General features: G+C 53.1%; 4 protein-coding genes across 4 annotated transcripts; 3 read left to right on the plus strand and 1 right to left on the minus strand.

The window, feature by feature from the left end:
* Window positions 1–601: 601 nt before the first annotated feature.
* B0H18DRAFT_1029765 (uncharacterized protein) lies at window positions 602–1,696 on the plus strand. Its single transcript, XM_048030003.1, has 5 exons — window positions 602–907; window positions 990–1,199; window positions 1,265–1,350; window positions 1,430–1,525; window positions 1,680–1,696. Exons 1-3 carry the CDS (start codon window positions 740–742, stop codon window positions 1,301–1,303), a joined length of 417 nt encoding a protein of 138 aa, XP_047889228.1. The 5' UTR covers window positions 602–739; the 3' UTR covers window positions 1,304–1,350; window positions 1,430–1,525; window positions 1,680–1,696.
* A 170-nt stretch (window positions 1,697–1,866) lies between these two features.
* On the plus strand, window positions 1,867–3,961 carry B0H18DRAFT_1214050 (cytochrome P450; the record flags this gene model as incomplete). The annotated part of the gene is made up of 8 exons (XM_048036554.1): window positions 1,867–1,953; window positions 2,009–2,362; window positions 2,419–2,508; window positions 2,566–2,668; window positions 2,719–2,807; window positions 2,858–3,151; window positions 3,213–3,687; window positions 3,744–3,961. Exons 2-8 carry the CDS (start codon window positions 2,027–2,029, stop codon window positions 3,959–3,961), a joined length of 1,605 nt encoding a protein of 534 aa, XP_047889229.1. The 5' UTR covers window positions 1,867–1,953; window positions 2,009–2,026.
* Window positions 3,962–4,901: 940 nt separating this feature from the next.
* Window positions 4,902–6,714, plus strand: B0H18DRAFT_659760 (uncharacterized protein). The gene is made up of 2 exons (XM_048039002.1): window positions 4,902–5,860; window positions 5,913–6,714. The coding sequence occupies exons 1-2, from the start codon at window positions 5,055–5,057 to the stop codon at window positions 6,496–6,498; spliced, it is 1,392 nt and encodes a 463-aa protein (XP_047889230.1). The 5' UTR covers window positions 4,902–5,054; the 3' UTR covers window positions 6,499–6,714.
* Window positions 6,715–7,018: 304 nt separating this feature from the next.
* B0H18DRAFT_1214052 (uncharacterized protein) lies at window positions 7,019–9,104 on the minus strand (the record flags this gene model as incomplete). The annotated part of the gene is made up of 7 exons (XM_048036555.1): window positions 7,019–7,396; window positions 7,489–8,173; window positions 8,227–8,316; window positions 8,374–8,440; window positions 8,487–8,526; window positions 8,576–8,680; window positions 8,739–9,104. 7 exons carry the CDS (start codon window positions 9,102–9,104, stop codon window positions 7,208–7,210), a joined length of 1,542 nt encoding a protein of 513 aa, XP_047889231.1. The 3' UTR covers window positions 7,019–7,207.
* Window positions 9,105–23,208: the final 14,104 nt, after the last annotated feature.

Raw genomic sequence — 23,208 nt, forward strand, 5'->3', positions numbered from 1 at the left:
GGAGACTGAGTTCGCACATGCGATGGGGAGATGTTATCGCCAGAGGACGGGCCGCTGGCTCATAGTTGAAAATATCTGTTGGTGGCACATCAACTATGCTTACCTTTGAAGCTTATAGGGACAGGTGCATGATAACATGCCAATCACGCATGCGGAGCTTTTCTTTGGTTGCCAGTCTCGGAAAGCCCAACTGGTTCATGCCTGGTTCATACGAATAATTTCGTAGATGCCTGTTACAAGATGCCTTTAAGATACTCGAGCAGCGCTTGGACGCGACATAAGAACGGCGCTGTCGTTCTCCTCGCTGTCAACCCACAACCGAATAGCCTGTCTCGTACCTTGCGAAGCATGAATTCGTCATTGGGGTGCCGAGTCCCCCAGGCGTACCAGCGCATCGCGGGTCGGTCCTCATTCGACACACAGATCGTCGATAGTCAAATCGCACCCTCTATCTCAACGCCGCACGCGTACGAGGTAGCAGCTGCGAAATGAAACCTTTTGTAGCTGAGGACGGCAGAGACAGTACGAGCTTCTCTGGCATGCAGACATTGGAAAGATGCGCCGAAGCCCATTGGCAACAATTGGGTATTGCATTGACACAGCACATCAATATGAATTTAGATTGCGGAGTCAGCGCGATCTTCCATTCAAAAGGATGCCGAAAGACATTACCGCTGCAGTCGGGCTTGACGAGTCCAACGGACATTGTCCTCCCAAAGGTTTGCTGGTTCAATGACGCATGGCGCTACGACTAAGCCTTTTACTCACAAGACTTCATTCGAACGTTTGTTCAAGACCTCCTCCGAACAGAGGCATCGGGCGTCGGTTTCGTGCCCCGAACCGAGGCTTCTCGTCCTGCGTTGCATCGAGGAATCCCGGCATTGAAAATAAAAATGTTGTCTCCGGTCTGTGACAGTTTGCAACCGTTTTTGGACGATTGTCGTCAGATGAAATTGCCCACAAGCCACGATTCTGCTTCTGACGCTCACCGAGCCACTGTGGCCTGGAGAAGTCCGTGCGCCGCACTGCTCAGAGGGGCGGTCAATATCATTCAGATCAGTCTGCAGGATGCCTTGGAAGCGCCGACGCCGCACGCTCTGACAGTGTCCAATGTCCGGCCGACATCCAAATGTAGTGTCAACCAGACGCCCAGTTGGCGGTTCGCTCCTCTCGGACACAGTCACGGTGAGTGTGTCCCTCTATCGAACAGTGCCCGTCAAATGCCCGTTGGACATAATCATAAGAAAACAATGGCTAGGCACACCTCTTTAGTACTTGCACAACCCGCTTCCGTTCACGATGATGAAGCTGACAATGAGGACCTGTTCTTCGCCCTGGCTACGACGTCGTCTGTGGATGCATAGAGCATGTTTAATTGGGTTGACAATTCGTATCATGGAAGTTACCAGTAAAAGATGCTTGTGCTCACCAAGTGCTTGGCCACTTCAGCCGTCGTTTGACATACGTGACGTATCTTCCTCGCCTTCAGTGCGGGGCTAGAGCTCAGTTGTGCTCTGTATTTGCTCTGTATCACCACAAGATAAGTGTGACGTCAAGAACGACGATGAGGCTCCCGAACACGGCGGCGTTGTTAAGAGATCTCTACCCTCAAAGCCGCAGCGGAAGCACAACTGCCAGATTTGCTCGTGCAACTCGGCCATAGCGAGTGCATAGCTCACCATAGTGACAAGCGCCTATAGCAGTCTTGCCCGCGCACGGTGTCCAGTTCGGGGCATGTTGTGTCTCGAGGCGCGTCCTTCCATCTTCCACGAAGTGCTCGTCAGTGCCAATAATGACTGGAAGAAGAGTCCCCATACGCACTGACTTATCGCGTCGACGGGCTCCCAGAGGACCCTAGATGATGGCCGGAATTTTCGTAATATTCCTGGTGTCTGTCAGTGCTCGGTTCCTGGCTGCATACCCGGGAGCTTTGCATCGCGCGCGGGGGCCGGGCTGCACGGGAGGAGGAGGTTATAAGGGGACCCCGAGGCATTTTCCAGAACCGCACCATTCCGCGAGTCTCACCATGTCCTTGGCGAACATCAGCACGACCGTCCAGTTCAATTACCGTCCGTCGAACGATCTGTTCCTGCGCAAGCTGCCCGCCTCGCGCTCGTTCGACTTCGGCCCGCAGGCGCCCCTCGTTGTCGTCGCTGTGTTCATTGCGCTGCTCGTCCTCGGCGAGGTGGGGCAGTTCTTGCTCGCACATCGGCAGCTTTCTACAGGGCAGAGGGGCAACTACGTGATCTTGCCATGGCTGTGGTACCTGGGCACACCACAGTTCTTCACGAAGGAGTGCCGGTATCTTGCCAAGGCGCTGCAAAGATTCCCCGGATCGTGGTTCCGGTTCAGAGTTCGGGAGGTATGCCAGGCGTGTCAACTGTCCCAGTGGTTCAGTCCTGACGGTGAATGCTACAGAACGACGTCGTCATCGTCTCTGGTAGCGAGGCAAGGCATGTCTTCTTCAACTGCCAGTCGCTTACCTTCCTCGAGGGCTACTTCCTCCTGGTAAGCCTTCAACTTCCCGTACTGCATTGCGTAACGTGCTGATATGCCGACTGGAAGCATCCAAACATGAGGTACCTGCTGCCTGAGGCGTACACGGATGGAAAGGATGGCTTCGGCTGGCTGCTGAAGCAGTTTGCGCGCGTAGACGTTCTCCAGCGATGTGAGTAGATGATTCTGATGGGTCATACACTTTTACTGACCGCGTCCTAGTCCTTGCTCCTACAGTCGCCGATGCGCAGGGCCTCCTCACCGAGCTTGGGAAAGAAGGGATCATGGATCCCTTCACGGAGGTCGATCGAGTACGTCTGTAGTGCATGCATCCTCATCTGGCGCTTACGAAGGCTTTCAGGCCGTGTTCAGTGTGGCCATGCGCATCGCGGCAGGCAACGAAATCGCGGACGAACCGGAGAAGCTCAGCGCGGTGCATCGTGCGCTCTCGTGGTTGCAGAAGAGCTCAACGCCGCACGCGCATATCCTCCCGTGGATCCCGACGCCAGCACGGTTTCGGGGCGTGATCGGTGCCCTAAAGCTGCACCGGATGCTGAGCGAGGTTTTCTCGAAGCGCAAGCGGCACTCAGCGAGCAACAACGACGTGCTACAGAGCCTTGTGGATGAGGACGTCAGCGCGACACAGGCGTCAGTGGTGAGTGCTTACTCGCCGTGGTCCTGGTCCGAGGTTTGCTGATGGGATGTATGTGGCGCAGCTGACAATCATGACGATCCTGGCGGCGCATACAAACACGAGCGCGATCCTATCCTGGCTGATCATCACCCTCGTTCAACACCCGACATGGCTCGCAGCCGTCCGCGCCGAGGTCGACGCTTTCCTATCCACTCACCACGTTTCAACCCCTTCACACTCGCCTTCGTCCATTGGCACACCCTGCCCCACAGATTCCCCGTCCGATATCCCGTTCGTCGCGTGGGAGCGCGCGCTCCCGACGCTCGACCTCTGCCTGCAAGAGTGCCTGCGGCTCTACATGAACGTGCCTTTGATCCGGCGGAACACCGGCGAAGACATCGAGGTCGCTGGGCGGACGATCGCGAGCGGCGACTACGTGATGTACATGATGGAGGACGCGCATCTCGATGCGGCGGCGTACCCTGAGCCAATGCGGTTCGACCCTCTCCGGGATCGGAGCAGGGCGGGGAAGTCGGGCTTTGTCGCGTGGGGAGCTGGTGAGAACGGAATCGTAACCTGGTCGGACGCCGATGTGCTAACGGACGCGGTGTAGGAACTCACCCGTGCACTGGCCAACGCCTTGCGAAGCTCATCATTAAGGTCTTCGTCTCGTTGCTTCTGTGGAATTACGACCTTGAGCTTGTAGATGCCCGCGGCGAGCTGTTGAAGAAGGCACCGCAGCCGGTGATGGGGCTGTTCAGCGTGCCTAGACCGGATGCAGATGTGCGGGTAAGATATAAGGAGAGAGTATATGGTGCACGCACCCCGTGAGGCCGTTCGAGAGTAGCACAGACCTATGGTTTTGATATTACTAAGATTGATAGACGCGACTGCTTGTAGATTGTCTCAGTAGACGATAGCTATAGAATCATACATGTTTTGAGGCGCACACGGTGAACCTCGCTCTGTGAAGGCAAGTTGCAACTCAGAAACCACAGTGCTACTTGAGCGGCGGAGAAGTGTACATGCCTGTGCCTTTAGGAGTCGTCAATGACCATTTGCCAGTGCGGGGATCTGTGACAATGAACAGGTATGTAGTGGTGTTATCCGTTCGCCCGAAATCGGTCGAAATCAGTATTTGCTGTTGGTAAGAAGGGAGCTAGCTCCAGGATGCGCCGCATGATTCTCAGTAGGCTGCAGGGCATTCCAAAGACAGAAGCTGAGGCTGACCCATATATTGACATTGCAAACTGCACCGTTTACACGTTAGCGCATTCGCTGGACGACGGGGCACATACATAAATCTCTAGAGACATGCCAGCGCAAAGTGAAAGTACCCAAAGCGCGACGAAGCGGGAGGGATACCGAGTGCAGCGGACGATGGACCGGCTGCACTTCAATTCGTACGTGAAATAAGATCTTTGAGAGCAGTGAGGGCAATACAAATCATCTACGCGTGACAATAAAACAAGCAAGACTCATCAATCTGAAGGCATGTAGCCAGATACTGGACGTCACGGACGGTGCAAGCGTTGTTCGAGCTCAATCATAATGTCCGTGGGGATCCAGATTAGAGATCTTCTGTCTCTGCAGCAAGCCTGAAAGATCGTCACCGAGTTCCCGTCTGAGCACACATCATCGCACACAGCGGAGAAATCCAAGAGGATATGGGAGCAAAGGAAGAAGGGACTTGGGGGAGAGAGGGAACAATGGGCGATCGACGCGAACAAGGCGCGTCTGTTGTGGGTTGTTTGCGCGTCGCGGGAGGCGCCGAAGCGTGTTGGAATTGAGACGCGCTGTTGTGGCCTCCAACAACATTCCCGCGTCGTCTGTGTCCTCGCCCCTTTCCTTCCTTCCTTCTGCCTACTCTGCACTTCACCTTGCGGGAACGACTTCACGATTCTTTGCCGCGCGCGTCACGTTCATGCCAAAAACACGCAATATTCGCAAACCGAGAGCGGTGCCGCCTCCTGTCAAGCGAGATGCAAACGAGCCTCAGGCATCAGGGAGCTCGAGAGCATCTGCGCAAGGAAAGGTTGGTCCGGTCAAGCGAGCATCGTCCCTCGTGCCCTTCCCGACCCCGCCACGAACGACGCACAAGCGCAAACGCGCACGCTCGCGCATCACTGATTCCGACTCGGAGGAGGACGAGCGGGGCCTTGAGCTCCCCTCCATCGATGAGGAAGGCGAGGAAGCCAGTGGCAAGCGCGATGGAAACGGTGCGCTCATCCTCGGATACAAGAAGCGCAAGACCCTCGATGCGATCGCCGAGGAGTTGAGCGAGGCCCAGGTCGAGGAGGCCTTCTGGATGGGCAGGCCTGTCTCAGCCAAGAGTGGGCAAAGCAGCTCAAAGGTCGCTGAGACAAGTAGAGGACGACAGCGCTCGAGATCGCCTACACGTTCGCCATCGTCTTCTCCGCCTCCTGCGCCCCACCTCCTGCGTCGCCAACATACAGGACTTGCGTCCCCGCCTCCGTCAAAACGGCAGCCCCGCACGTACGTGATACGCAACGTCCGGACGCGCAGGCAGACACCTCCGCCTGCTCCGGCCCCAAGTGTGTCATCCGAGACGCGGGCTAAGAAGCCGGGACTGTTCCCTGAGCGCGACACACCGGACAACCCTTTCCTTGCGGACAGCTCGCCCGGTCCGTCCAGTGCGGTTGCGACTGGCTCTGAGCCACCGCGTACGCCGGAACGCCGCGTCGAGAAACCAACGGTCACATGGGTTTTGTGCGTCCTTATCCTTTCAATCAACCGTTTGTAGCCTTACTGGTTTCTTTAGCCGTGGCAAGAAAGTCGAGCTCGCAAATCCTCATTACAAGTCCCCCGGTGCCCCCGAGTCGGAGCAGGACGCCGCAGCCTTACTCCCCGAGACCCATCCAGACTACAGCCCCCCAGCGACCTACGCGCCGAAGTTACTCTTCCCCGAGGCGCGGCGCGACCTCCGCCCCCGACGGACGCCGTCCGTAGAACCGCGCACGCCCACCCGGAGCCTCCCCAGCCCCCGCGTCGAGACGCGCTCTCAGTCTCGCGCGCGGTCCCGGTCCCGCGCAGCGACAGTCGACTCTGATGACGAGGAGTCGGAGTTGCCGCAGGCGAAGGCCCACGCTCTGGCTGCGGTGCCGGAAGCTGAGGAGGAGGAAGTGGATGAGGCGGCGCTGGGGGCTGCGATGGCGAAACGACTGGCGCAGCGTATCGGAGGAGGCGGTAGCGGCAGCGGCAGCCGTAGCGGCTCGTCAAACGCGACGACGACGCTGTTCGAGCCGCCGATGACACGCGCGCGGGCGCGCGCTGCTCCGAGAGTCCCCGACAAGGATAGCGACCCGGCCCGCCGAGCGATGGGTCCTGTCAGGACCGTGAAGGGCTGACGTTGAGTGCTCTAGTATGCTGCTTATGCTATGGGACTTGAATGCGCTGATCTGATATACGCTACGCCGGTCCCTGTTTTTTCCGTTTCTCTTGTTCAGCGATGGCTGTTGACGTTCACTCTCGAGCATGTTGTCTCTTCATCCGTGCTGATCTATTGGTCTACGCATCTACCTGTCTACTCATTTACCTACTCGTATTGCGACACCCTTGCTAACTGTAACCTCCCCATACTATCCTCTGCGTGTCTATCCTCGACATGTACTGTCATCCATCCGTCGGTCTTCCGCCGAACGCGACACCCCCATCCTAGACCCTCACCGTCCCTCCTGAAGCACCAATAGTCATGAACAAGGCTGTATCTAGTCCCGTCTTGCATGTATGATCTGTCCAGCATTCTGGAATATTACGCTCCTGTTTTTATGCGAGACGTTTATGTATATATGCGCAAATGCTTTTGTTTTGTATCGAGACGGAGTGCAGCGGGCTGGCAACGACGTGTACTTGCAGAATGAACATCGATTGCTAGCGAACGTACAGGACGGGTATTGACACGGTAAAGCATTACAAAACGACGACAAGGCGGTTGACCTCGAAAAGTTGATCCGACCGAAGTTTCAAGCAGCAGGGACCGGTGTTGAGTCGGAAAGACGATGCGATACGATGCAGACCGATAAGGGAAGCAGTTCGACGAGGGAAAGACACGGGACTTCAAGCAGGTGTAGAGTCGGCTGGGTTCCACACGCATATAGGCAGTTCAAGCACTTTCTGTTCAGGTTTCGAGTCGCGCCGCGACACGTTGGTTTGGGAAGAAGGCGGGCTGCTAGGAGGATCCTGGAAGACGACGCCGCAGCTGGGCAGACCTAAGCGATCCCATAGCTGCGTCGAAGCCCGCTTGCGCTACTGAAGGGACGAATGTCAGTGAGCAGAACGACGCGCATTGACTTGAAGTCGATGGTTGTATGCGTGTCGTTAACCAGGGCGGGACGCACCTCAGCAATTCTCCTCTTCATACCGGCGTATCTGATCTTGTACGGTTCATGGCGAATGCGTGGGCCTCCGGTGCCACGGTCGTCGGCATCAGTCTCGAGAATGGGGTCCGAGGGCGGGGGCGACGGGAGGGAAGCTCTGGCGCGGAGGCTGGCAGGATCGTCGAGCTTCGGTGGAGAGGACACCGGCGACAGAGGTATGTATACGGTAACCACAGGGTTGAATCGCCGACGCTCGCCGTCATCAGAGGCGTCCAGGTTAGAGATGGTAGAACGCGACGGCACCCCGCCGACATCCTGCCCTCGGGAAGGTGCACCGTGGGCATGAGACTTGGTCGTTGCCCGAGGCGGCGGACAGTAGACGGTCCGCTTCCTGCCTGTGGATTGCGATCTTCCGCCATCCGCCGTCAGGAGTGGCAGAGTGAACCTCTTTGAAGTCGCTGTGCGTGCCTTGAATGTCTGGGAAGTTCGTTTTGGTTGAGTCGAGGGGAGTGTGCACCAGGTTGCATCTGGCGAGATCGGGAATGCACTGTATGCGTCACGCTTGGTGGATTGCCTGAGACTAGGCGAAGTTTTGTTTGGCTGTATGCGGGTCCTAGCGAACGTTGCGGTCTCAGGATTCGAAGGGAGGCTTGGAGGTGGAAGGACTGGAGGGTGCGACTGAGGCCCGGGAGATACCTGTTCCTTGCTGGCGGTCAATAGCATTAAATTGGCACGGCGTGCAGACTCAAGAAATCATACCCGGGCTGCACTGCCAGTGCTTCCTGCACGCAGCCCTGTACTCCCGAGAGCACATACGAATGTGTTGGTGATTTCGCATCGGCAAGCATGCTGGCCCGGTCAAAATTCAGATTTAGGCCCCGTCGCAAGCACTTCGCACATACATACCCCCGATGCATGGGCTTACTGCTCGTAGATGGTGTTATGTTCCGACAATCTCCATCCTCGGGAATATCTGTTATGCGTGAAGGCGACACTCACTTGACCGCAGAGTACATCACCTCTCTGACGAGTTTTGACCGGTGCGAACGGAGGCTGGTGCTGGTAGGCATTGAGCACTACAGTGAACACGATTTCTCGCACGACTTACCTGTGTATGCGCGGCCTTAATGCCCTGACTTGAGATAGCTAGCCAGGAAGACTTGGCGTTGAAGGTTGGAACGGGCCGCTCGTCACTATTGCCGGCTAGAGCAAGCTACGTGTGTGCGCGCACTTAGCATATCAGATGATACATGAAATGCTATCATACTTACCTCGTTTCGGCCTGAATCAGAAGAGGATTTTCCCTCACCTTCGGATATTTGGATCGATTGCAGCCCGCAATTTCGTGATTTTGACTGCTCAGGCCTGGACACTCCAGCCTGGTTGGGAGTGTGCTTCGCACGAATTGCTTGCGGGTGGGCAACATTAGCGACTCGGACGTTTCGTGTCGAGGCATTGATCTTGGCAATCGTCCACGGATTGGTACGATGTTGTGCAGCATCCAACCTGCTTGAGAGGTCGAGCTCCGAGAGAAGGGAGCGGTCTGATTCTTGTCTGATATCCGAGTCCGACAAGTCTTCATCATCTGAGAAGTAGCATGCACGATAATCATAGCACCAATTCATGCTGTAGTTCATATCAAGAGGCCGTCGTGCGCAGAAAGTACGAACCTCAGACCCTACAGCTATGTGGCGCGTAACGCCGTAGCGCGTGGCGTCCGGAAGTTTCCGCGACGATTCTCCTCGTAGCGCTAAGCATTCCTTTTTTTTTTGTTTTGATGGCCGTCGGGGCGCCAGCAGCTGACAATTGGTCAGCCCCGGTCGCCCAGCCTGCTAGCGGGTTTCCCCGCCTCCGCATACCCAGGGAGAAAATGCCTTTACGCACGGCATGTCACAATGCCAGTGTGGGGCTCACTATCCTTCGTCTCTGGCTTCGAGACTAGTCGGATCAATACCCACGAGTGCAGAGCATGGGTCGTGGGAACCCGCGCGGGTACCGGGTACGGGTACGCCCGGGTACGGGTCCGGGTCACGTTTTTGTGACCCGTGACCCGGACCGTACCCGCCACTTGCGCAACCTGTGTTCGGACACACGCTCGTACCCGCCACTTGTGCAACCTGTGTTCAGACACACGCTCGTACCATCTCACCGCCCGAACACGACAAGCCCGAGCGCACCACTTCGCAGCTGACGAACAGACAGCGGACACACAAGCAAAGCACGGGCATGGTGAGTGCTAATGTTGAACCGTATAGGCGCCCACCGGGCCGCCGGGTTCCACGGGCTGGATCGCACCACACGTGCTGGATCGGCACTTACCGCATAGAGCAAGTCATGTGTGGGAATGGACTATACAGTAGTATTAGTCAGCGTCTCTCAGATGTATATAAGACCCACACGTAGCGTAGCTCTCTCTCCAGTTCTTCCAACACCGGAATAACTTGTGTGCCTCAAGTACAACCTTCAAGCAGGTAAGTTAGAGCGCGGTCCACTACGTGAGACCTAGTCTGCTCAACAGCTAACACGGGCGGGCACATACACTAACAGCGAGCATAGGCCACAGCGATGTGCAGCCCCAGGCTGTTGCATGACACGTACAACGACCGCGAGCACACAGGGCCACCCGGCCAATGCCCTGCGTGCAGACGCGGTCAACGAGCAGGTGGTAGGGCAGATGAGTAAAGAGGCTACCGGGCAGGGAAGCGTGTTGGAGCAGTGCAATCCGTGCACCGTCTGGCCCCGGCTATGTTACGATACCCGTATGTCTTTCTTATCACTCTCGCCACGCCGTATTGCATGATGTGCCGTCTCGCTCGTTATCCCGCCGTACTCGCCGTCTGTACCCGTTCATTCATTACCATTTACAGTACATTCGCGCTCTCCTTCCTAGCTTCGTCGCTCTCTCTCTTATACCCGTGACTGAGCCTACACCGGCATATTGATACATCATACCCCTCTCATTAGAGTTACAGAATGATACATCTTTCACTCTAGATGAGAGGCGTCTGTGGATGTATCAGCAATGTATCACGGTCGCCGGGATTGATACATGACAGACCGGTCTCGTTTTGGTAATGAAGCACTGCCCAAAGTGGCAGCTCGGGACTAGCTCGGGGATATGCGTGCCACCCGAGGCACATCCAAATGAGGCATGGCTGGACATGCCATATCAGGTAGCGCTGACTCAGCTTAATTGAGCGATCCCGGCACACCGGTTATCGGGTATTACTCCGATACTATTTCGGGCTGGTTCGTCGGCAGCTGCCTAAAAAGGCTCGAAATTGTGGCGCGACGAGCACTCCGGTGACCCAATCCGGCAACCCCCTACTTGGTAAGGCAACTCGCCGGCTTCTGGGGGCTGCCACCTGATCAGTCCGAGACAGTTATGGAGACAGTGTTTTGCCATAGATGTGATGCACTAATCATTGTACTAGGCTAACACCTCGCAGCATGCTTCAAAACATCGCACCAATGGGCGCAGCAAGCTAAGCGCCCAATACCTAATCGAGTAATCATTGCCAGATTAGGTCGTGGGCGGCTATTCTGACAACAAAAACATACGCTACAGCACTCTCTGCATTAGAGCACGGACATTCTTCTATACACAGGTGCTCTATATAGTGCAAAGGTTTGATTGTTTTCAAAAACTCGCCACTCGAAGACAATGTTGTGTCACACATACCTCGAAGCCTTGTTACATTGTTAGTAATACCAGTAATCTATGTCAACACTGACTGTTCATTATGGGAATGATTGACTGACTAGTGGAGTAATGTGCTCATGCTTGGTCAGTTGATGTACAATCCTCCTCAGTTAGAATAGCTCTATGTAGCATATTTCACTCGGAACGCATCCACAAACATATGTTTGGATTCAGCTGACCACTATTCGGGCTCTGATTGGCTGGGCGATGTTTTTCTCGCATCTAAACACTTGCTCACATGGATTTAGCGGTTAGAAACATATAAAACATCGTGTGCATAGACCTTGTTGTACTATCAGCATATTCCGAAGCTTTTTGGTATGTGTAGAGCCATATTACAATGTGCATTGGGATATTCCGCTGTTCTGCGAGCTCCAGCCACAGCTGTTGCCAAATCGGGTATACACGATCGGGCTGTAATCTCATCCTCGTCCCGGTGCATCCAGTGCATCATTCCTGGGGATCTCAGTCCCGATGAATGTAGGCATGCAAATTGGATTAATACATACCTACCAATCTAGCAGTGGCTGTGGAAAACACATGGAAATGGGCCCGTAGTGTATGATCGCCTAGCTAGCCTGATTTGGTTGCGATCTATACCCGATTCGGCAATGTTCGAACTTCAGCGCCTGCGCCGTGCGGCTTCTCGTGCTCCCGGGCTATTTGGCTCCCGAACTGAATGCATCAATAGTGAGCGCGCACAATGATGGAATTGTACCCAGTTCATGCCCAATTAGTAGCACTAGACCACTACTAGTAGAGTACATAGTACATACTTACTGGTCCATCAGTACTAACGAGCTGATCCCACACATAGCCTGATTAGCTAATGCACTTACTTACCGAATTAGTGCACTTGCTACGAGAGATGATGATGTATCACCTGTCAGCACTCGACACAGCTGATACATTGCCCAGAGGCCCTGTGAACTACAGCGATTGATGTATCATTTTGTAACTCTAAGTACAGGGGCTGATGTATCACCCTGCCAGCTCTAGGTGCGTGACTCTCGCCCAGTCACCCTCAGTCTTGCTCTTTTGCTTGAGCGTGTACTGAGGGTGAGTTCGTGTCCAGTATGTCTGTCGCATACCGTAGCTTACCCTGACTTCCGTAGCCGTCGTCTTGTGCTTGTTAGGTATGCAAATATATCAGTCTTGCTCTTTTGCTCGAGCATGTACTGAGGCTGTTGTCTTGTGCTTGTTAGCCTGACGACTGCATGCTCTTGCCGCCCCGCTGTTGCTTTAGGTTATGAGCCCCGCGCTATAGCCGAGAAGACTCAACTTACCTTACCTGCTGCCCACTGCCGTGCACACCGCCCCCACTACCATTCTCCGTCTTTTGACGTAGCCCAATGCCGTTGCTATGTCAACCTCATTGATGGACTTTAATGCTGCCATCGACAAGCTCGAGTCGACCGGCAAGAACTGGGTCACCTTTCAGCAGCACCTTCGGATTGCTGTGCACCAGAAGAAAGTTTGGAACCATTTCGACGGAACGTCGCCTTGCCCGATGCCCGCCGATCCTGCCCATGTCACAGCCACCGAGCAGGCCTCGATTGATGCCTGGCAGGAGAAGGAGGATTTAGCCATGTACCTCCTGACACAGAAACTCCCCGATGTTACCTTTACCAAGCATCGTCGCAAGGGTTCTGTGGCCGCCATCTGGGCTGCTATCATCCAGGAGTTCTCGTCAAAGTCAATACTCCTTCATGCCAACCTTTGTACGCAGTTTTTGAACATGCACAGCATGCCCGGCGTGAATCTTCACACGGAGCTCGACCGTCTCCGCATGCGTTACGAGGAGCTCCGGTCCCTGGATATTGACATCAGCGACACCGAGTACACCTCTCTCATCATCTACTTCCTACCTGAGGATCTCGGCACCTTCATCTCGCACATCTCTGCCGCTGCGAAGGTCACCCGTTGTTTCCAATCTGCAGCCATTACCCCCCTCCTGACTACCAAGCCAGAGGAGAAACCCACTCTTGAAGCCGATGACTTGTTTGAAGCTGCGCTCGAGGAATGGGACTGCCGCCAGAGCATCAAAGCTCGTTCAGGAAAGGGGAAGGAAGCGAAGGATGCGGGTGTTGCGGCTAGTGTCATTTTGTCCGAGAAGCCAAAGGGGAAGGGCCGCCGTGGTCCACAGAAGCCCATAGGGGTTTGTTGGAACTGCGGTGGCAAGGGCCATCGTCAGGACCAATGCCCTAGTCTGAAGCAGGATGGCTCGAAGGGTGGCACGTCATCTGCAGATGCCAGCAAGGCGGACACGTCCAAGCCGAACGTGAAGTTTGAACACGTCCAAGCCGAAGGGCGCAGGCACCAACATGGTGCAGTCTACAGCTGTCACCGCTATGCTTGATGAGCTGGCGGGTGCGTGGTCCGTGTTTCCTTTGGATGACAGCAAGCCCGCTGGCAACACGTCGGACTCGGAAGACTCGCTGTTGGATCTGTTCAAAGAAGATGCTCACTCGGACTGCACAGGACTTACCGAGATCTCAGGATCTGCCAACTCTATGCCATCCCTCCAGACTGTATCTGACTCGACTGATACTGCCTCGATGTCGGAGAAGGACACAGATGATGCCCCTGCTCCTGAACCTGTGCCCGTCGCGGCTCGACTGAATGCCATCGCAGCATGGTTGGACGATGTGTCGGTGACGGCGGATGAGCCCAACGTTATGATGTTGGGGATGTGGTGTCGAGCCGTCAATGAGAAATTAGCTGCAATGCAGGAAAGGGACCAGGTTGACGAACCTGGCATGTATGATACATCTGCACCTGCTACTGCCGCTGTTGAACTTCGACTATTTTGGGTGTTACACTATGGGATAGGACTTATCCTTTACCCGTTATGGACTTATGTTCTTCGTTGCTACATATTACATACATTTCTTACGGACTTGATCCAGACCTGTAGCACATGATCTGTTCTAGACTTGTACGGAACATTCTACTATCTTCCAGTACTTTCCAGGATGTTCCAGCACGTTCCTTGATGACATCACTATGACATCACTATGATATCATGTTCTAGGACTGTCCAGATTCCCTTCCGGTCCTGTCCAGTCCTTTCCAGTATGTTCTATCCATGGTGCAATCATCGCATCATTGCTCATTGCACCATTACGATGTCATGCTACTACGCTTACTGTACGATCATGTGATGGCTCTCTCATGTGTATATATACTGGGCTGGATGCCCTTGTAATGTAACGATCTCTCCTCTCATTCTACGCCTCCTGAGCCTTCCCCTCAGTAGTCTTGAGATCTGTTGTAAGTCCTTCATTCTAACAGTCCTTTGTTTGCTCCTTTGTAGTCTTGCCTTCAGCTACGCCACACCACTCCTTGTTCAACAGGTTATGAGCCCCGGTCACTGACCAGCTCCCTGTTACAGTGCGCACTACTGTTGTTTAAAGTCCTACTTCTTCAAGGAGTAAGTTAGGCACCATTTGCTGTCCTTCTGGGACTGAGTTTGGCGTTGCGTGACATAGTGCCCAAGGCCTTGTCCCAGCGTCTTTCCAGGGTTACTTGTCAGAGTACTTTACAAGTTTATCCTCCAGCCAAACCTGAGAGAAAGGTTGGTCTGACACCGACACTACCTACGTTGATCTTTTGATCTTAACGTTTTCTTGATCCCAGTCTCATCCACTCCCCTCTCGCCCCACCGCCGCTCCCACCTCTGAACCCAGACCTCTTGCTGAGCGTCTGTCAGCACCTTGCCCTCTCCCTGACTTCAAGCGGAAGTCAGATGTCGAAGCTCAAGGCATTCTTGCCAAGAAAGTAGAAGCTACCGCCGATTGTTTTCAAGTGATCTTTGACAAGAAGCATCTCTTCAATCGCCTCGACGAGGAGTACCAGAAGGCTCTCCATCGCTTCACTGATCAGCTCAACTGGCTTGATCAGAACATCGACAAGGTTCCTACCTGGTCGAAGGAGCAGCGTGAGAAGGTTTCTTGGGCGTGCAAGTGCGTTGGGAACATCGAGTTTTCTACTCCTACAGAGCCACTTGCGCGTAGATACCGCAAGGTGACTAGGGAGCTTGTGCATATCTCGAATGGCGGATATTTGGACTGGATCGTTTTGTAGTATCTTTGGTCGGCGTACCAACACGTTTCTTGTATACCTGGATTGTTTTATAAAAGCATCACACTGTGGCTTTGTCTGAGCATCAATCAGACAACAGCAAATCTAGTGAGGAAATTACTCCTTACGATTGTACTGGTCATCAGCATCTATTTGATTATCAGGAGGTCTTCGATTATCACTACGAGCCAGAAGCGAATTCTTGGTCGGCTTGTGATCGTCATCTTTGTCCAAATCGTTATGACACTCCTGAACACCCTCTACAAGAAAGTAGTTGGGGTGGCTTACCGGTTGCTTCCTGGCAGGAAGACTTTGTATTCGCTGAATCGTTTTTGGAGGCACCTCTACCTCCTGGTCCTGAACACGTTGTAAGGCTACCGTCGCCAAGCAACACAGATTATTCTCCTCCTACTCCCCTACCTGAAGTTTCGTCTGAGGATTTCCTAGATCCTATCGTTTTTGAGTCCGAAGATTTTGATTTCCAAGAGTTTATTATTTTGACTACCACCATGGGAGACGTCAAGCCTGACACTATTCCTGTGCTTGCCCAAGTGTCTCAGTACGCTAATTGGTTGGCTGCCATGCGCGGCTACCTCACGTTTATTGAAGCCTGGCCTGCTATCGCTCCGGGTACCACCACATCGGAGTGATACTCCAAGATGAACTCTCGCGCTCAGGGTGTTCTCCTGATGCACACGGATAGAAATATCCATCATCACCTCCTTGAGGCTGATGGGGAGACCCTGAAGTCTGCAAAATCAATGTGGGAAGCCCTTAAAAAGGCTTTTGGTACTCCGGATGCGGCCTATTCCTGGTCGTTGTTTTGCTCGCTCATTAAGTCGCCTGAAATGTCGGATTCTAAGCCTCTGCAAGACCAGACGAACAAAACTGTTACTTGTCTGAAGGAAGTCATTGCTGGCGGGATCAAGCTCGACGACTCTACGCAGGCCCTGATCCTCTTGTCCAAGGTGCCGGAGACGTACCAGACGATGGTCTCAGCTCTTATGGCAACTGTCAAATTGACCGAGTTGAAGGTCGAGACGGTCGTCAACAAGATCTTGGCTGAGGAGTCGCTTCGTCGCTCCGGTATGGGACAGTCCGCTTCAAAAACTTCGCAGATTAAGTGGAAGTCGACGGGTCCTTGTGGTCATTGTGGCGGCAAGCACGGCGAGGAGAATTGTTGGACCAAGTACCCTCATCTGCACCCACAGGCTAAGGGTGGCAAAGGGGGAAAGGGCAAGGGTAAAGCGGACTCTAATGGACATTCTTCGCATACGGTATCTATGTCGGATGGTGCTGGTAGTTCTGGACAGTCGTCAAATGTTGTACAAGTAGATCAGAGCTCTGTTGGCTCCGTTCAATTGACTTCTTCTTTCTATATTGCGGATCACTCCGCTGAGGATAGAGGAAAGATGACTGACTGGATCATGGATTCTGGTGCGTCTATGACAATCACCAATGATTTGTCTGATTTCTGGGACTACCATGAGTATCGTGTCCCTATCGTTTTTAAGACCGCCGGATCAGCAACCATCAAAGCACTTGGTGAAGGTACCGTTAAGGGAGGTTGTTTAGTCAACAGACGGCGCATTTCTACGACGATCACAAATGTCGCCTATATTCCGTATGCATCTGGTTGTTTGTTCTCAACCGGATGTATTGAGAGGACGAACTACTGTTTGATTCAAGGATCAGGATGGATGGTCATTTATGACCGTAAGTTTGAACATGGGCAAAAAACACAGAACATTGGCAATGCCATCTTGCAGGCTGACTATTCGCCTGTCAATAACTTGTATCTGTTGTATTTGGAGATATTGAGCCGCAAGTCTGTAAAGACTGTTTCGTCGTCAGATTGGAAACTCTGGCATTGTCGTTTTGGGCATCCTTCTAAGGAAGCTCTTGAGAAACTGCCTAGCCATACCACTGGTGTCGATTCTATTGGAGACCCTGACAAGTCTCCGTGTGAAGGTTGTCAGTGGGGTAAATCTCATTGTGCTCCATTCCCTGCATCGGAAAAGAGAGCTTCTAGGCCTCTTGCATTAGTTCACACCGATGAAGACGGTCCTATGCGTACGGCCTCTGTGCCAAATGGTTTCAAGTACTTCATAAGTTTCTTGGATGACTACTCAAGTCTTGGCCGTGCTTATTACCTGAAGCAGAAGTCTGATTTGCTCCATGTGTTTGACGACTTTAAGGCGTGGGCTGAGAATGTTACTAAGCAGACAATTCAATGTTTACACTCGGATCGTGGGGGGGAATACACTTCTGACGCTTTCACGGCACGTCTCAAGTCTTATGGTATTGAACACCAGAAGACGGTCGCTGGCTCGCCTCAGCAAAATGGCAGAGCTGAACGTTGGAATCGCACTATTGTGGAGAAGGCTATGGCCATGCTACACCAAGCTGGTCTAAGTCACGGTTTTTGGCAATTGGCAGTTGATACGGCGGTTCATATCTACAATCGTCAGCCCATGCGCCGCTTGAAGTGGCAATGCCCCATTACTCTCTGGGATGGCACAATCCCAGATGTTTCCTATTTTAGAGTTTTTGGGTGCAAGGTGTTTGTGCATGTGCCGAAAGAGCAGAGATCTGGGAAGCTCGACAAGAAGGCAGTCGAGATGATCTTTGTTGGCTATGAACAGGGTTCAAAGGGCTATCGTTTTTGGAACCCGGCCACTCGAAGTATTGTTGTGTCTCGTGATGTGACCTTCAATGAAGAGATCTTTCCAGCACGCAAAGATTTAGGCAATGACCCGAAGTCCCTGGGTCCGCCGCAGTTTGACCCTTCAGATCTTGAGGAACCAGAGGATGTAGATGTACCTCTACCTGAACCTGTACCCACAGATGATGATGACGATGAACCTGAAGAGCCAAAAGTCGAACCTGAGCCAGTGGGAGAACATCCGCATGAGCAGCCACATCCTGAACCTGTTCCACCTCCTCAGCCTCAGTATCAAAGGCCTCGGAGAGATGGCGCTGGGAGAAATCCTGCGAGGAACAGAGACAACGTTTATGGAGATGAACCTCCAGCTTCTATAGACCGACACACTGATACTCAAGGGAATCAGCGGCCTGAAGCAGACATTTTAATGATGGCTCGTGCTGTTGCGGAAGCGAACTATGGCATTCCTCAGAGTCATTCTGAAGCCATGCGTTCTCCTGACAAGTCGAAATGGCAAGGTGCAGAGAAGTCTGAGTACGACTCTCTGATTCAGAATAAGACTTGGATTCTGGTTCCACGGCCTAAGAACAAGAAGGTCGTTAAGAATCGTTGGGTTTATACAATCAAGCATGATGGTCGTTATAAGGCTCGTCTAGTAGCCAAAGGTTTCACCCAAGTTTGGGGTCAGGATTACCATGAGACCTTCTCCCCAGTTGCGCGTTTTGAATCTGTGCGATACTTGCTTGCACATGCAGCCCTTGAGGATTGGGAGATTGAGTCAATGGATGTCAAGACGGCATTCCTGAACGGTGATCTTGAAGAGGAGATCTACATGGAACAACCTGAAGGCTGGGTTGTACCAGGCAAGGAAGACCATGTTTGTCTTCTTCTGAAGGCTATATATGGACTTAAGCAGGCTTCACGCCAATGGAATGCTAAGATCCATGCGTCTCTCCTAGGGCTTGGTTTTATGTGCACATATTCGGATGCTGGTGTATACGTTTATACCCGTGAGTCTGGAGATCACACCTGTGTCGTCATTTTATATGTCGACGACTTGTTGCTCTTGGGTAACTCTAAGCCCTTCATTGATTCGGTCAAAGAGCGCTTGTCAAATGAATACCAGATGACAGATTTGGGAGAAGTCCAACGTTTTCTAGGTCTTAGAATACGTCGAGAGCATTCTACACGCAGGCTCTTCGTTGACCAGGAAGACTATGTTGAGACTGTCCTAGAGCGTTTTGGAATGAGCAACTGCAAAGTAGCTCGAACACCGTTGCCAGTGGGTGCAAACTTGCTGAGCAGTACTGAGACTGCTACCGAAGAGTTTAGGACAAAGTATCAGAGCATTATTGGCAGTATCATGTACGCCATGCTAGGTACTAGGCCTGATATCGCTTTTGCGGTCACGCGATTGGCCAAGTTTTCGTCCAACTCATCTAAAGAGCATATGCGTTTGGCATTCTACGTTCTGCGCTACTTGCAAGGAACTAAGAGTTTTGCGCTCTGTTATGATGGTGGCAGTAACTCTGGTCTGATTGCCTACTCAGACTCAGATTGGGCCGAAGACCGCAATGATAGGCATTCAACAAGCGGTTTCATCTTCATGATGGCCAATTGTTGAATTTGTGTCATTTCGTGGGCGTCGAGACGTCAGCTGACTGTTTCTCTGTCTTCAACTGAAGCAGAATACAAGGCCGCCTCAGACACTTGTCGTCAGATGGCTTGGCTTCGTCATTTCGGCGAGGAGCTTGGAGACAACATGTCTAGTCCTACTCCTCTTTGTTTAGACAACCTCGGAAGCATCTTCCTATCGGTGAATCCTGTTGTGGACCGCCGAACCAAGCATATAGAGATCAGGTATCACTATATACGCGAGTTCTACGAGCGTGGTGAAACTGAGATCTACTACGTCGCAAGCAAAGACCAGCTTGCTGACTGCTTGACAAAGAATGTTCCTCTCAATGCAATTGAGAAGTTCAGGTCGTCTTCTGGCATGCTTGTAGCATCTTGAACAAGTGGGAGTGTTGAACTTCGACTATTTTGGGCGTTACACTATGGGATAGGACTTATCCTTTACCCATTATGGACTTATGTTCTTCGTTGCTACATATTACATACATTTCTTACGGACTTGATCCAGACCTGTAGCACATGATCTGTTCTAGACTTGTACGGAACATTCCACTATCTTCCAGTACTTTCCAGGATGTTCCAGCACGTTCCTTGATGACATCACTATGACATCACTATGACATCACTATGATATCATGTTCTAGGACTGTCCAGATTCCCTTCCGGTCCTGTCCAGTCCTTTCCAGTATGTTCTATCCATGGTGCAATCATCGCATCATTGCTCATTGCACCATTACGATGTCATGCTACTACGCTTACTGTACGATCATGTGATGGCTCTCTCATGTGTATATATACTGGGCTGGATGCCCTTGTAATGTAACGATCTCTCCTCTCATTCTACGCCTCCTGAGCCTTCCCCTCAGTAGTCTTGAGATCTGTTGTAAGTCCTTCATTCTAACAGTCCTTTGTTTGCTCCTTTGTAGTCTTGCCTTCAGCTACGCCACACCACTCCTTGTTCAACAGCCGCTGCTGTTGCCACAGCCCAATCAACTCCCGTTGATGTCTACAACTCTGGTGCGACACATCACATGTCCCCATATCGCGATAACTTTGCCACCTTCATCAACATGCTGCCTAAGTTGCTGAAAGCCGCCAACCAGCAGCCTTTCCAGGCCACGGGAATGGGGGAGATGATTGTATCAGTACTGAATGGGTCAGCCCCTGCCTCACAGATCCGTTTGACGAAGGTGCTGTACACACCTTCATTGGGTTTCACACTCATCTCGATTGGCCGAATCGACGATGCTGGGTTCACGTCGACGTTCACGGGTGGCAAGCTCACGATCGCCGACAAGGACGGGAAGGTCATCGGAACCGTTCCCAAGGCCGAGGGCCTGTACCTTGTGTCACACAATCACATGGATGGATCAGCCAACACCGCTACACGAGTCGAGAAGCTTACCGTTATGGAGCTTCACCGCTGCCTTGGGCATATCGCGCCACGGGCTATACACGAGCTCATCTCTGGCGGATGTATTACCGGTATTGCACTGGTGCTGTCTGACAAGCCCGAGGCATGTGATGTCTGTATCCGTGCCAAATCGATGTGGAAACCTGTTCCGGAGGTGCACCAGGGGAGTGTGCTGATGAGATAGGCAAGGAGATCCATTCGGACCTCTGGGGTGCTGCACACATCATTACGATGGGTGGACAGAAATACTACATCAGTTTCACTGACGATAAGACCCGGTTCTCTGCAATTTACCTGTTGCAACTGAAGAGCGAAACCTTCGAAGTGTTCAAGGCTTTTGAGGCATGGCTCGAGAACCACCACGGCAAGCGCATCAAGTACTTGAACACTGATTGTGGTGGTGAGTACCTCAGTGATGAGTTCAAGGCTCACCTGCAAGCTCGCGGCATCGAGGTGAAGCTCTCCGTGCATGACACGCATGAGGAAGCTGGTGTTGCCGAGCACCTGAACTGTACGTTGATGGAGAAGACACGTGCCTTGCTCCTTCAGTCCAGGCTGCCAAAATCTCTGTGGGGTGAGGTAGTGCTGCACGTGACATGGTTGAAGAACCGTACCTCGACGAAGGTGCTCGATGGAATGACTCCTTTCGAGGCTGTGTCCGGGCGCGCCCCTGGACTTGCTGGTCTGCCAATATGGGGTACCAAGGTCTAGGTCCATGACACGTTGACCGGGAAGATCGGTGTGCGAGCGAAGGAAGCTCGCTGGGTTGGTTTTGACGCACAAAGCAAAGGCCATTGCGTGTATTGGCCAGCGGCAACAGGGGTGACCGTCGAGCACAACATCCATTTCAGTGTGGACGAGCCAACCATTGTCTACAAAGACGATGGAGTCGAGCTTGAGGGGAGGGAGTGTTGGGCAATGACAAGCCCGAGTCCACCGCCGACAACTCTGAACCTGAACCCGAGAGCGAGGACGTACCTGACGAGCCCTCTACCCCACCTTGTTCACCGAAGCCTCTCATGCCACCACCAACACCATGCCCAGTGCATTTCCGCAAGCCGACACAGAAGGTCAGCGACATGCTCGCTGGTAGAAGTGCTGACAAACACTTACCGCGAGGGGTACCTGTCCCAACGGAGGATGCTCCAAAGGATGACAAGGGTGCCGGTGCCGACCTTGTTGAAGAGATCTCGGGTGTCACAATGGCTGCACACATAGCGGATGCGGAAGGCTTGGATCTGCGCTCGATCCAGGAGGCGCAGCGTCGCCCCAAGTGGCCGCGTTGGCAGGAGGCGATTCTTGAGGAGGTACGCGTGCTCGAGGCCCATGGTACGTGGTGCCTTGAACGGCCACCGCCTGGTGTGAACATTGTCAGCTGTCGATGGGTGTTCCACGCTAAGAAGGATGCATCTGGGAATGTTTACCATTATTGTGCTTGTCTCGTCGCACGAGGATTCTCACAGGTGCCAGGTGTCAATTTCTTTGACACTTATGCCCCTGTTGCGAAGATGGCATCAATTTGAACGCTCCTCGCCTTTGCTGCACGTCACAATTTTGAGGTACACCAGGTGGATGTGAAGAGCGCCTACCTGCATGGAGACTTCGAAGAGAATGAAGTTATCTACATGTCCCTGCCACCGGGTGTGGAGCTCACCAAGGAAAAGGGCCTCATACTCTGTCTCCTACGTCCGCTGTATGGTCTCCGACAGAGTGTGCGTCACTGGCATAAGAAGCTGCTCTGCACGCTGCAGAGCCGCCTCCGCATGTCGCAGTGCGATGTTGACCAGGCTGTTTTCTTTCATGTTGAGAAGGATTCCTTGATTGCGATGGGTGTGCACGTCGACGATTTGACAATCGTGACATCTGGGGATCCTCTCATGGCCGAGGTGAAGGCGAGCCTGCACAAGGACTTCTAGATCTCTGGCAATGGGCCCATCCATTGGATCCTCAGGTTTGCCATCAAACGCGACCGCGAGGCATGCACACTGTCATTGTCCCAGGTGTCGTGCATCGAGTTGATTATACAACGATTCAACCTAGAGGACGCGAAGCCTGTGACAACGCCAATGGAGCCGGCAGCTCACCTGTCAGCCACGCAATCACCGCAGACAACCGCCGAAGCAGCAGAGATGCGTGACGTACCCTACCGCGAGGCCGTTGGCTCGTTGATGTACATGTCTCTGGGAACGCGCCCCGACATCACGTATGCTGTCTCTGTCCTCTCTCGTTTCTCAGAGAACC

Source organism: Fomitopsis serialis, assembly GCF_022376445.1.
Source record: "Fomitopsis serialis strain Sig1Antser10 chromosome Unknown B0H18scaffold_83, whole genome shotgun sequence".
NCBI lineage: Eukaryota > Fungi > Basidiomycota > Agaricomycetes > Polyporales > Fomitopsidaceae > Fomitopsis > Fomitopsis serialis.

Excerpts from the sequence above, each read along its gene's own strand:
- B0H18DRAFT_1029765 (XM_048030003.1), top strand. The coding sequence starts at position 740 with ATGGCGCTACGACTAAGCCTTTTACTCACAAGACTTCATTCGAACGTT. Across the intron at positions 908-989 it reads ATAAAAATGTTGTCTCCGGT|CGAGCCACTGTGGCCTGGAG; the intron begins CTGTGACAGTTT and ends TCTGACGCTCAC. Across the intron at positions 1,200-1,264 it reads GTCACGGTGAGTGTGTCCCT|CTCTTTAGTACTTGCACAAC; the intron begins CTATCGAACAGT and ends GGCTAGGCACAC.
- B0H18DRAFT_659760 (XM_048039002.1), top strand. The coding sequence starts at position 5,055 with ATGCCAAAAACACGCAATATTCGCAAACCGAGAGCGGTGCCGCCTCCT. Across the intron at positions 5,861-5,912 it reads CCAACGGTCACATGGGTTTT|CCGTGGCAAGAAAGTCGAGC; the intron begins GTGCGTCCTTAT and ends TGGTTTCTTTAG.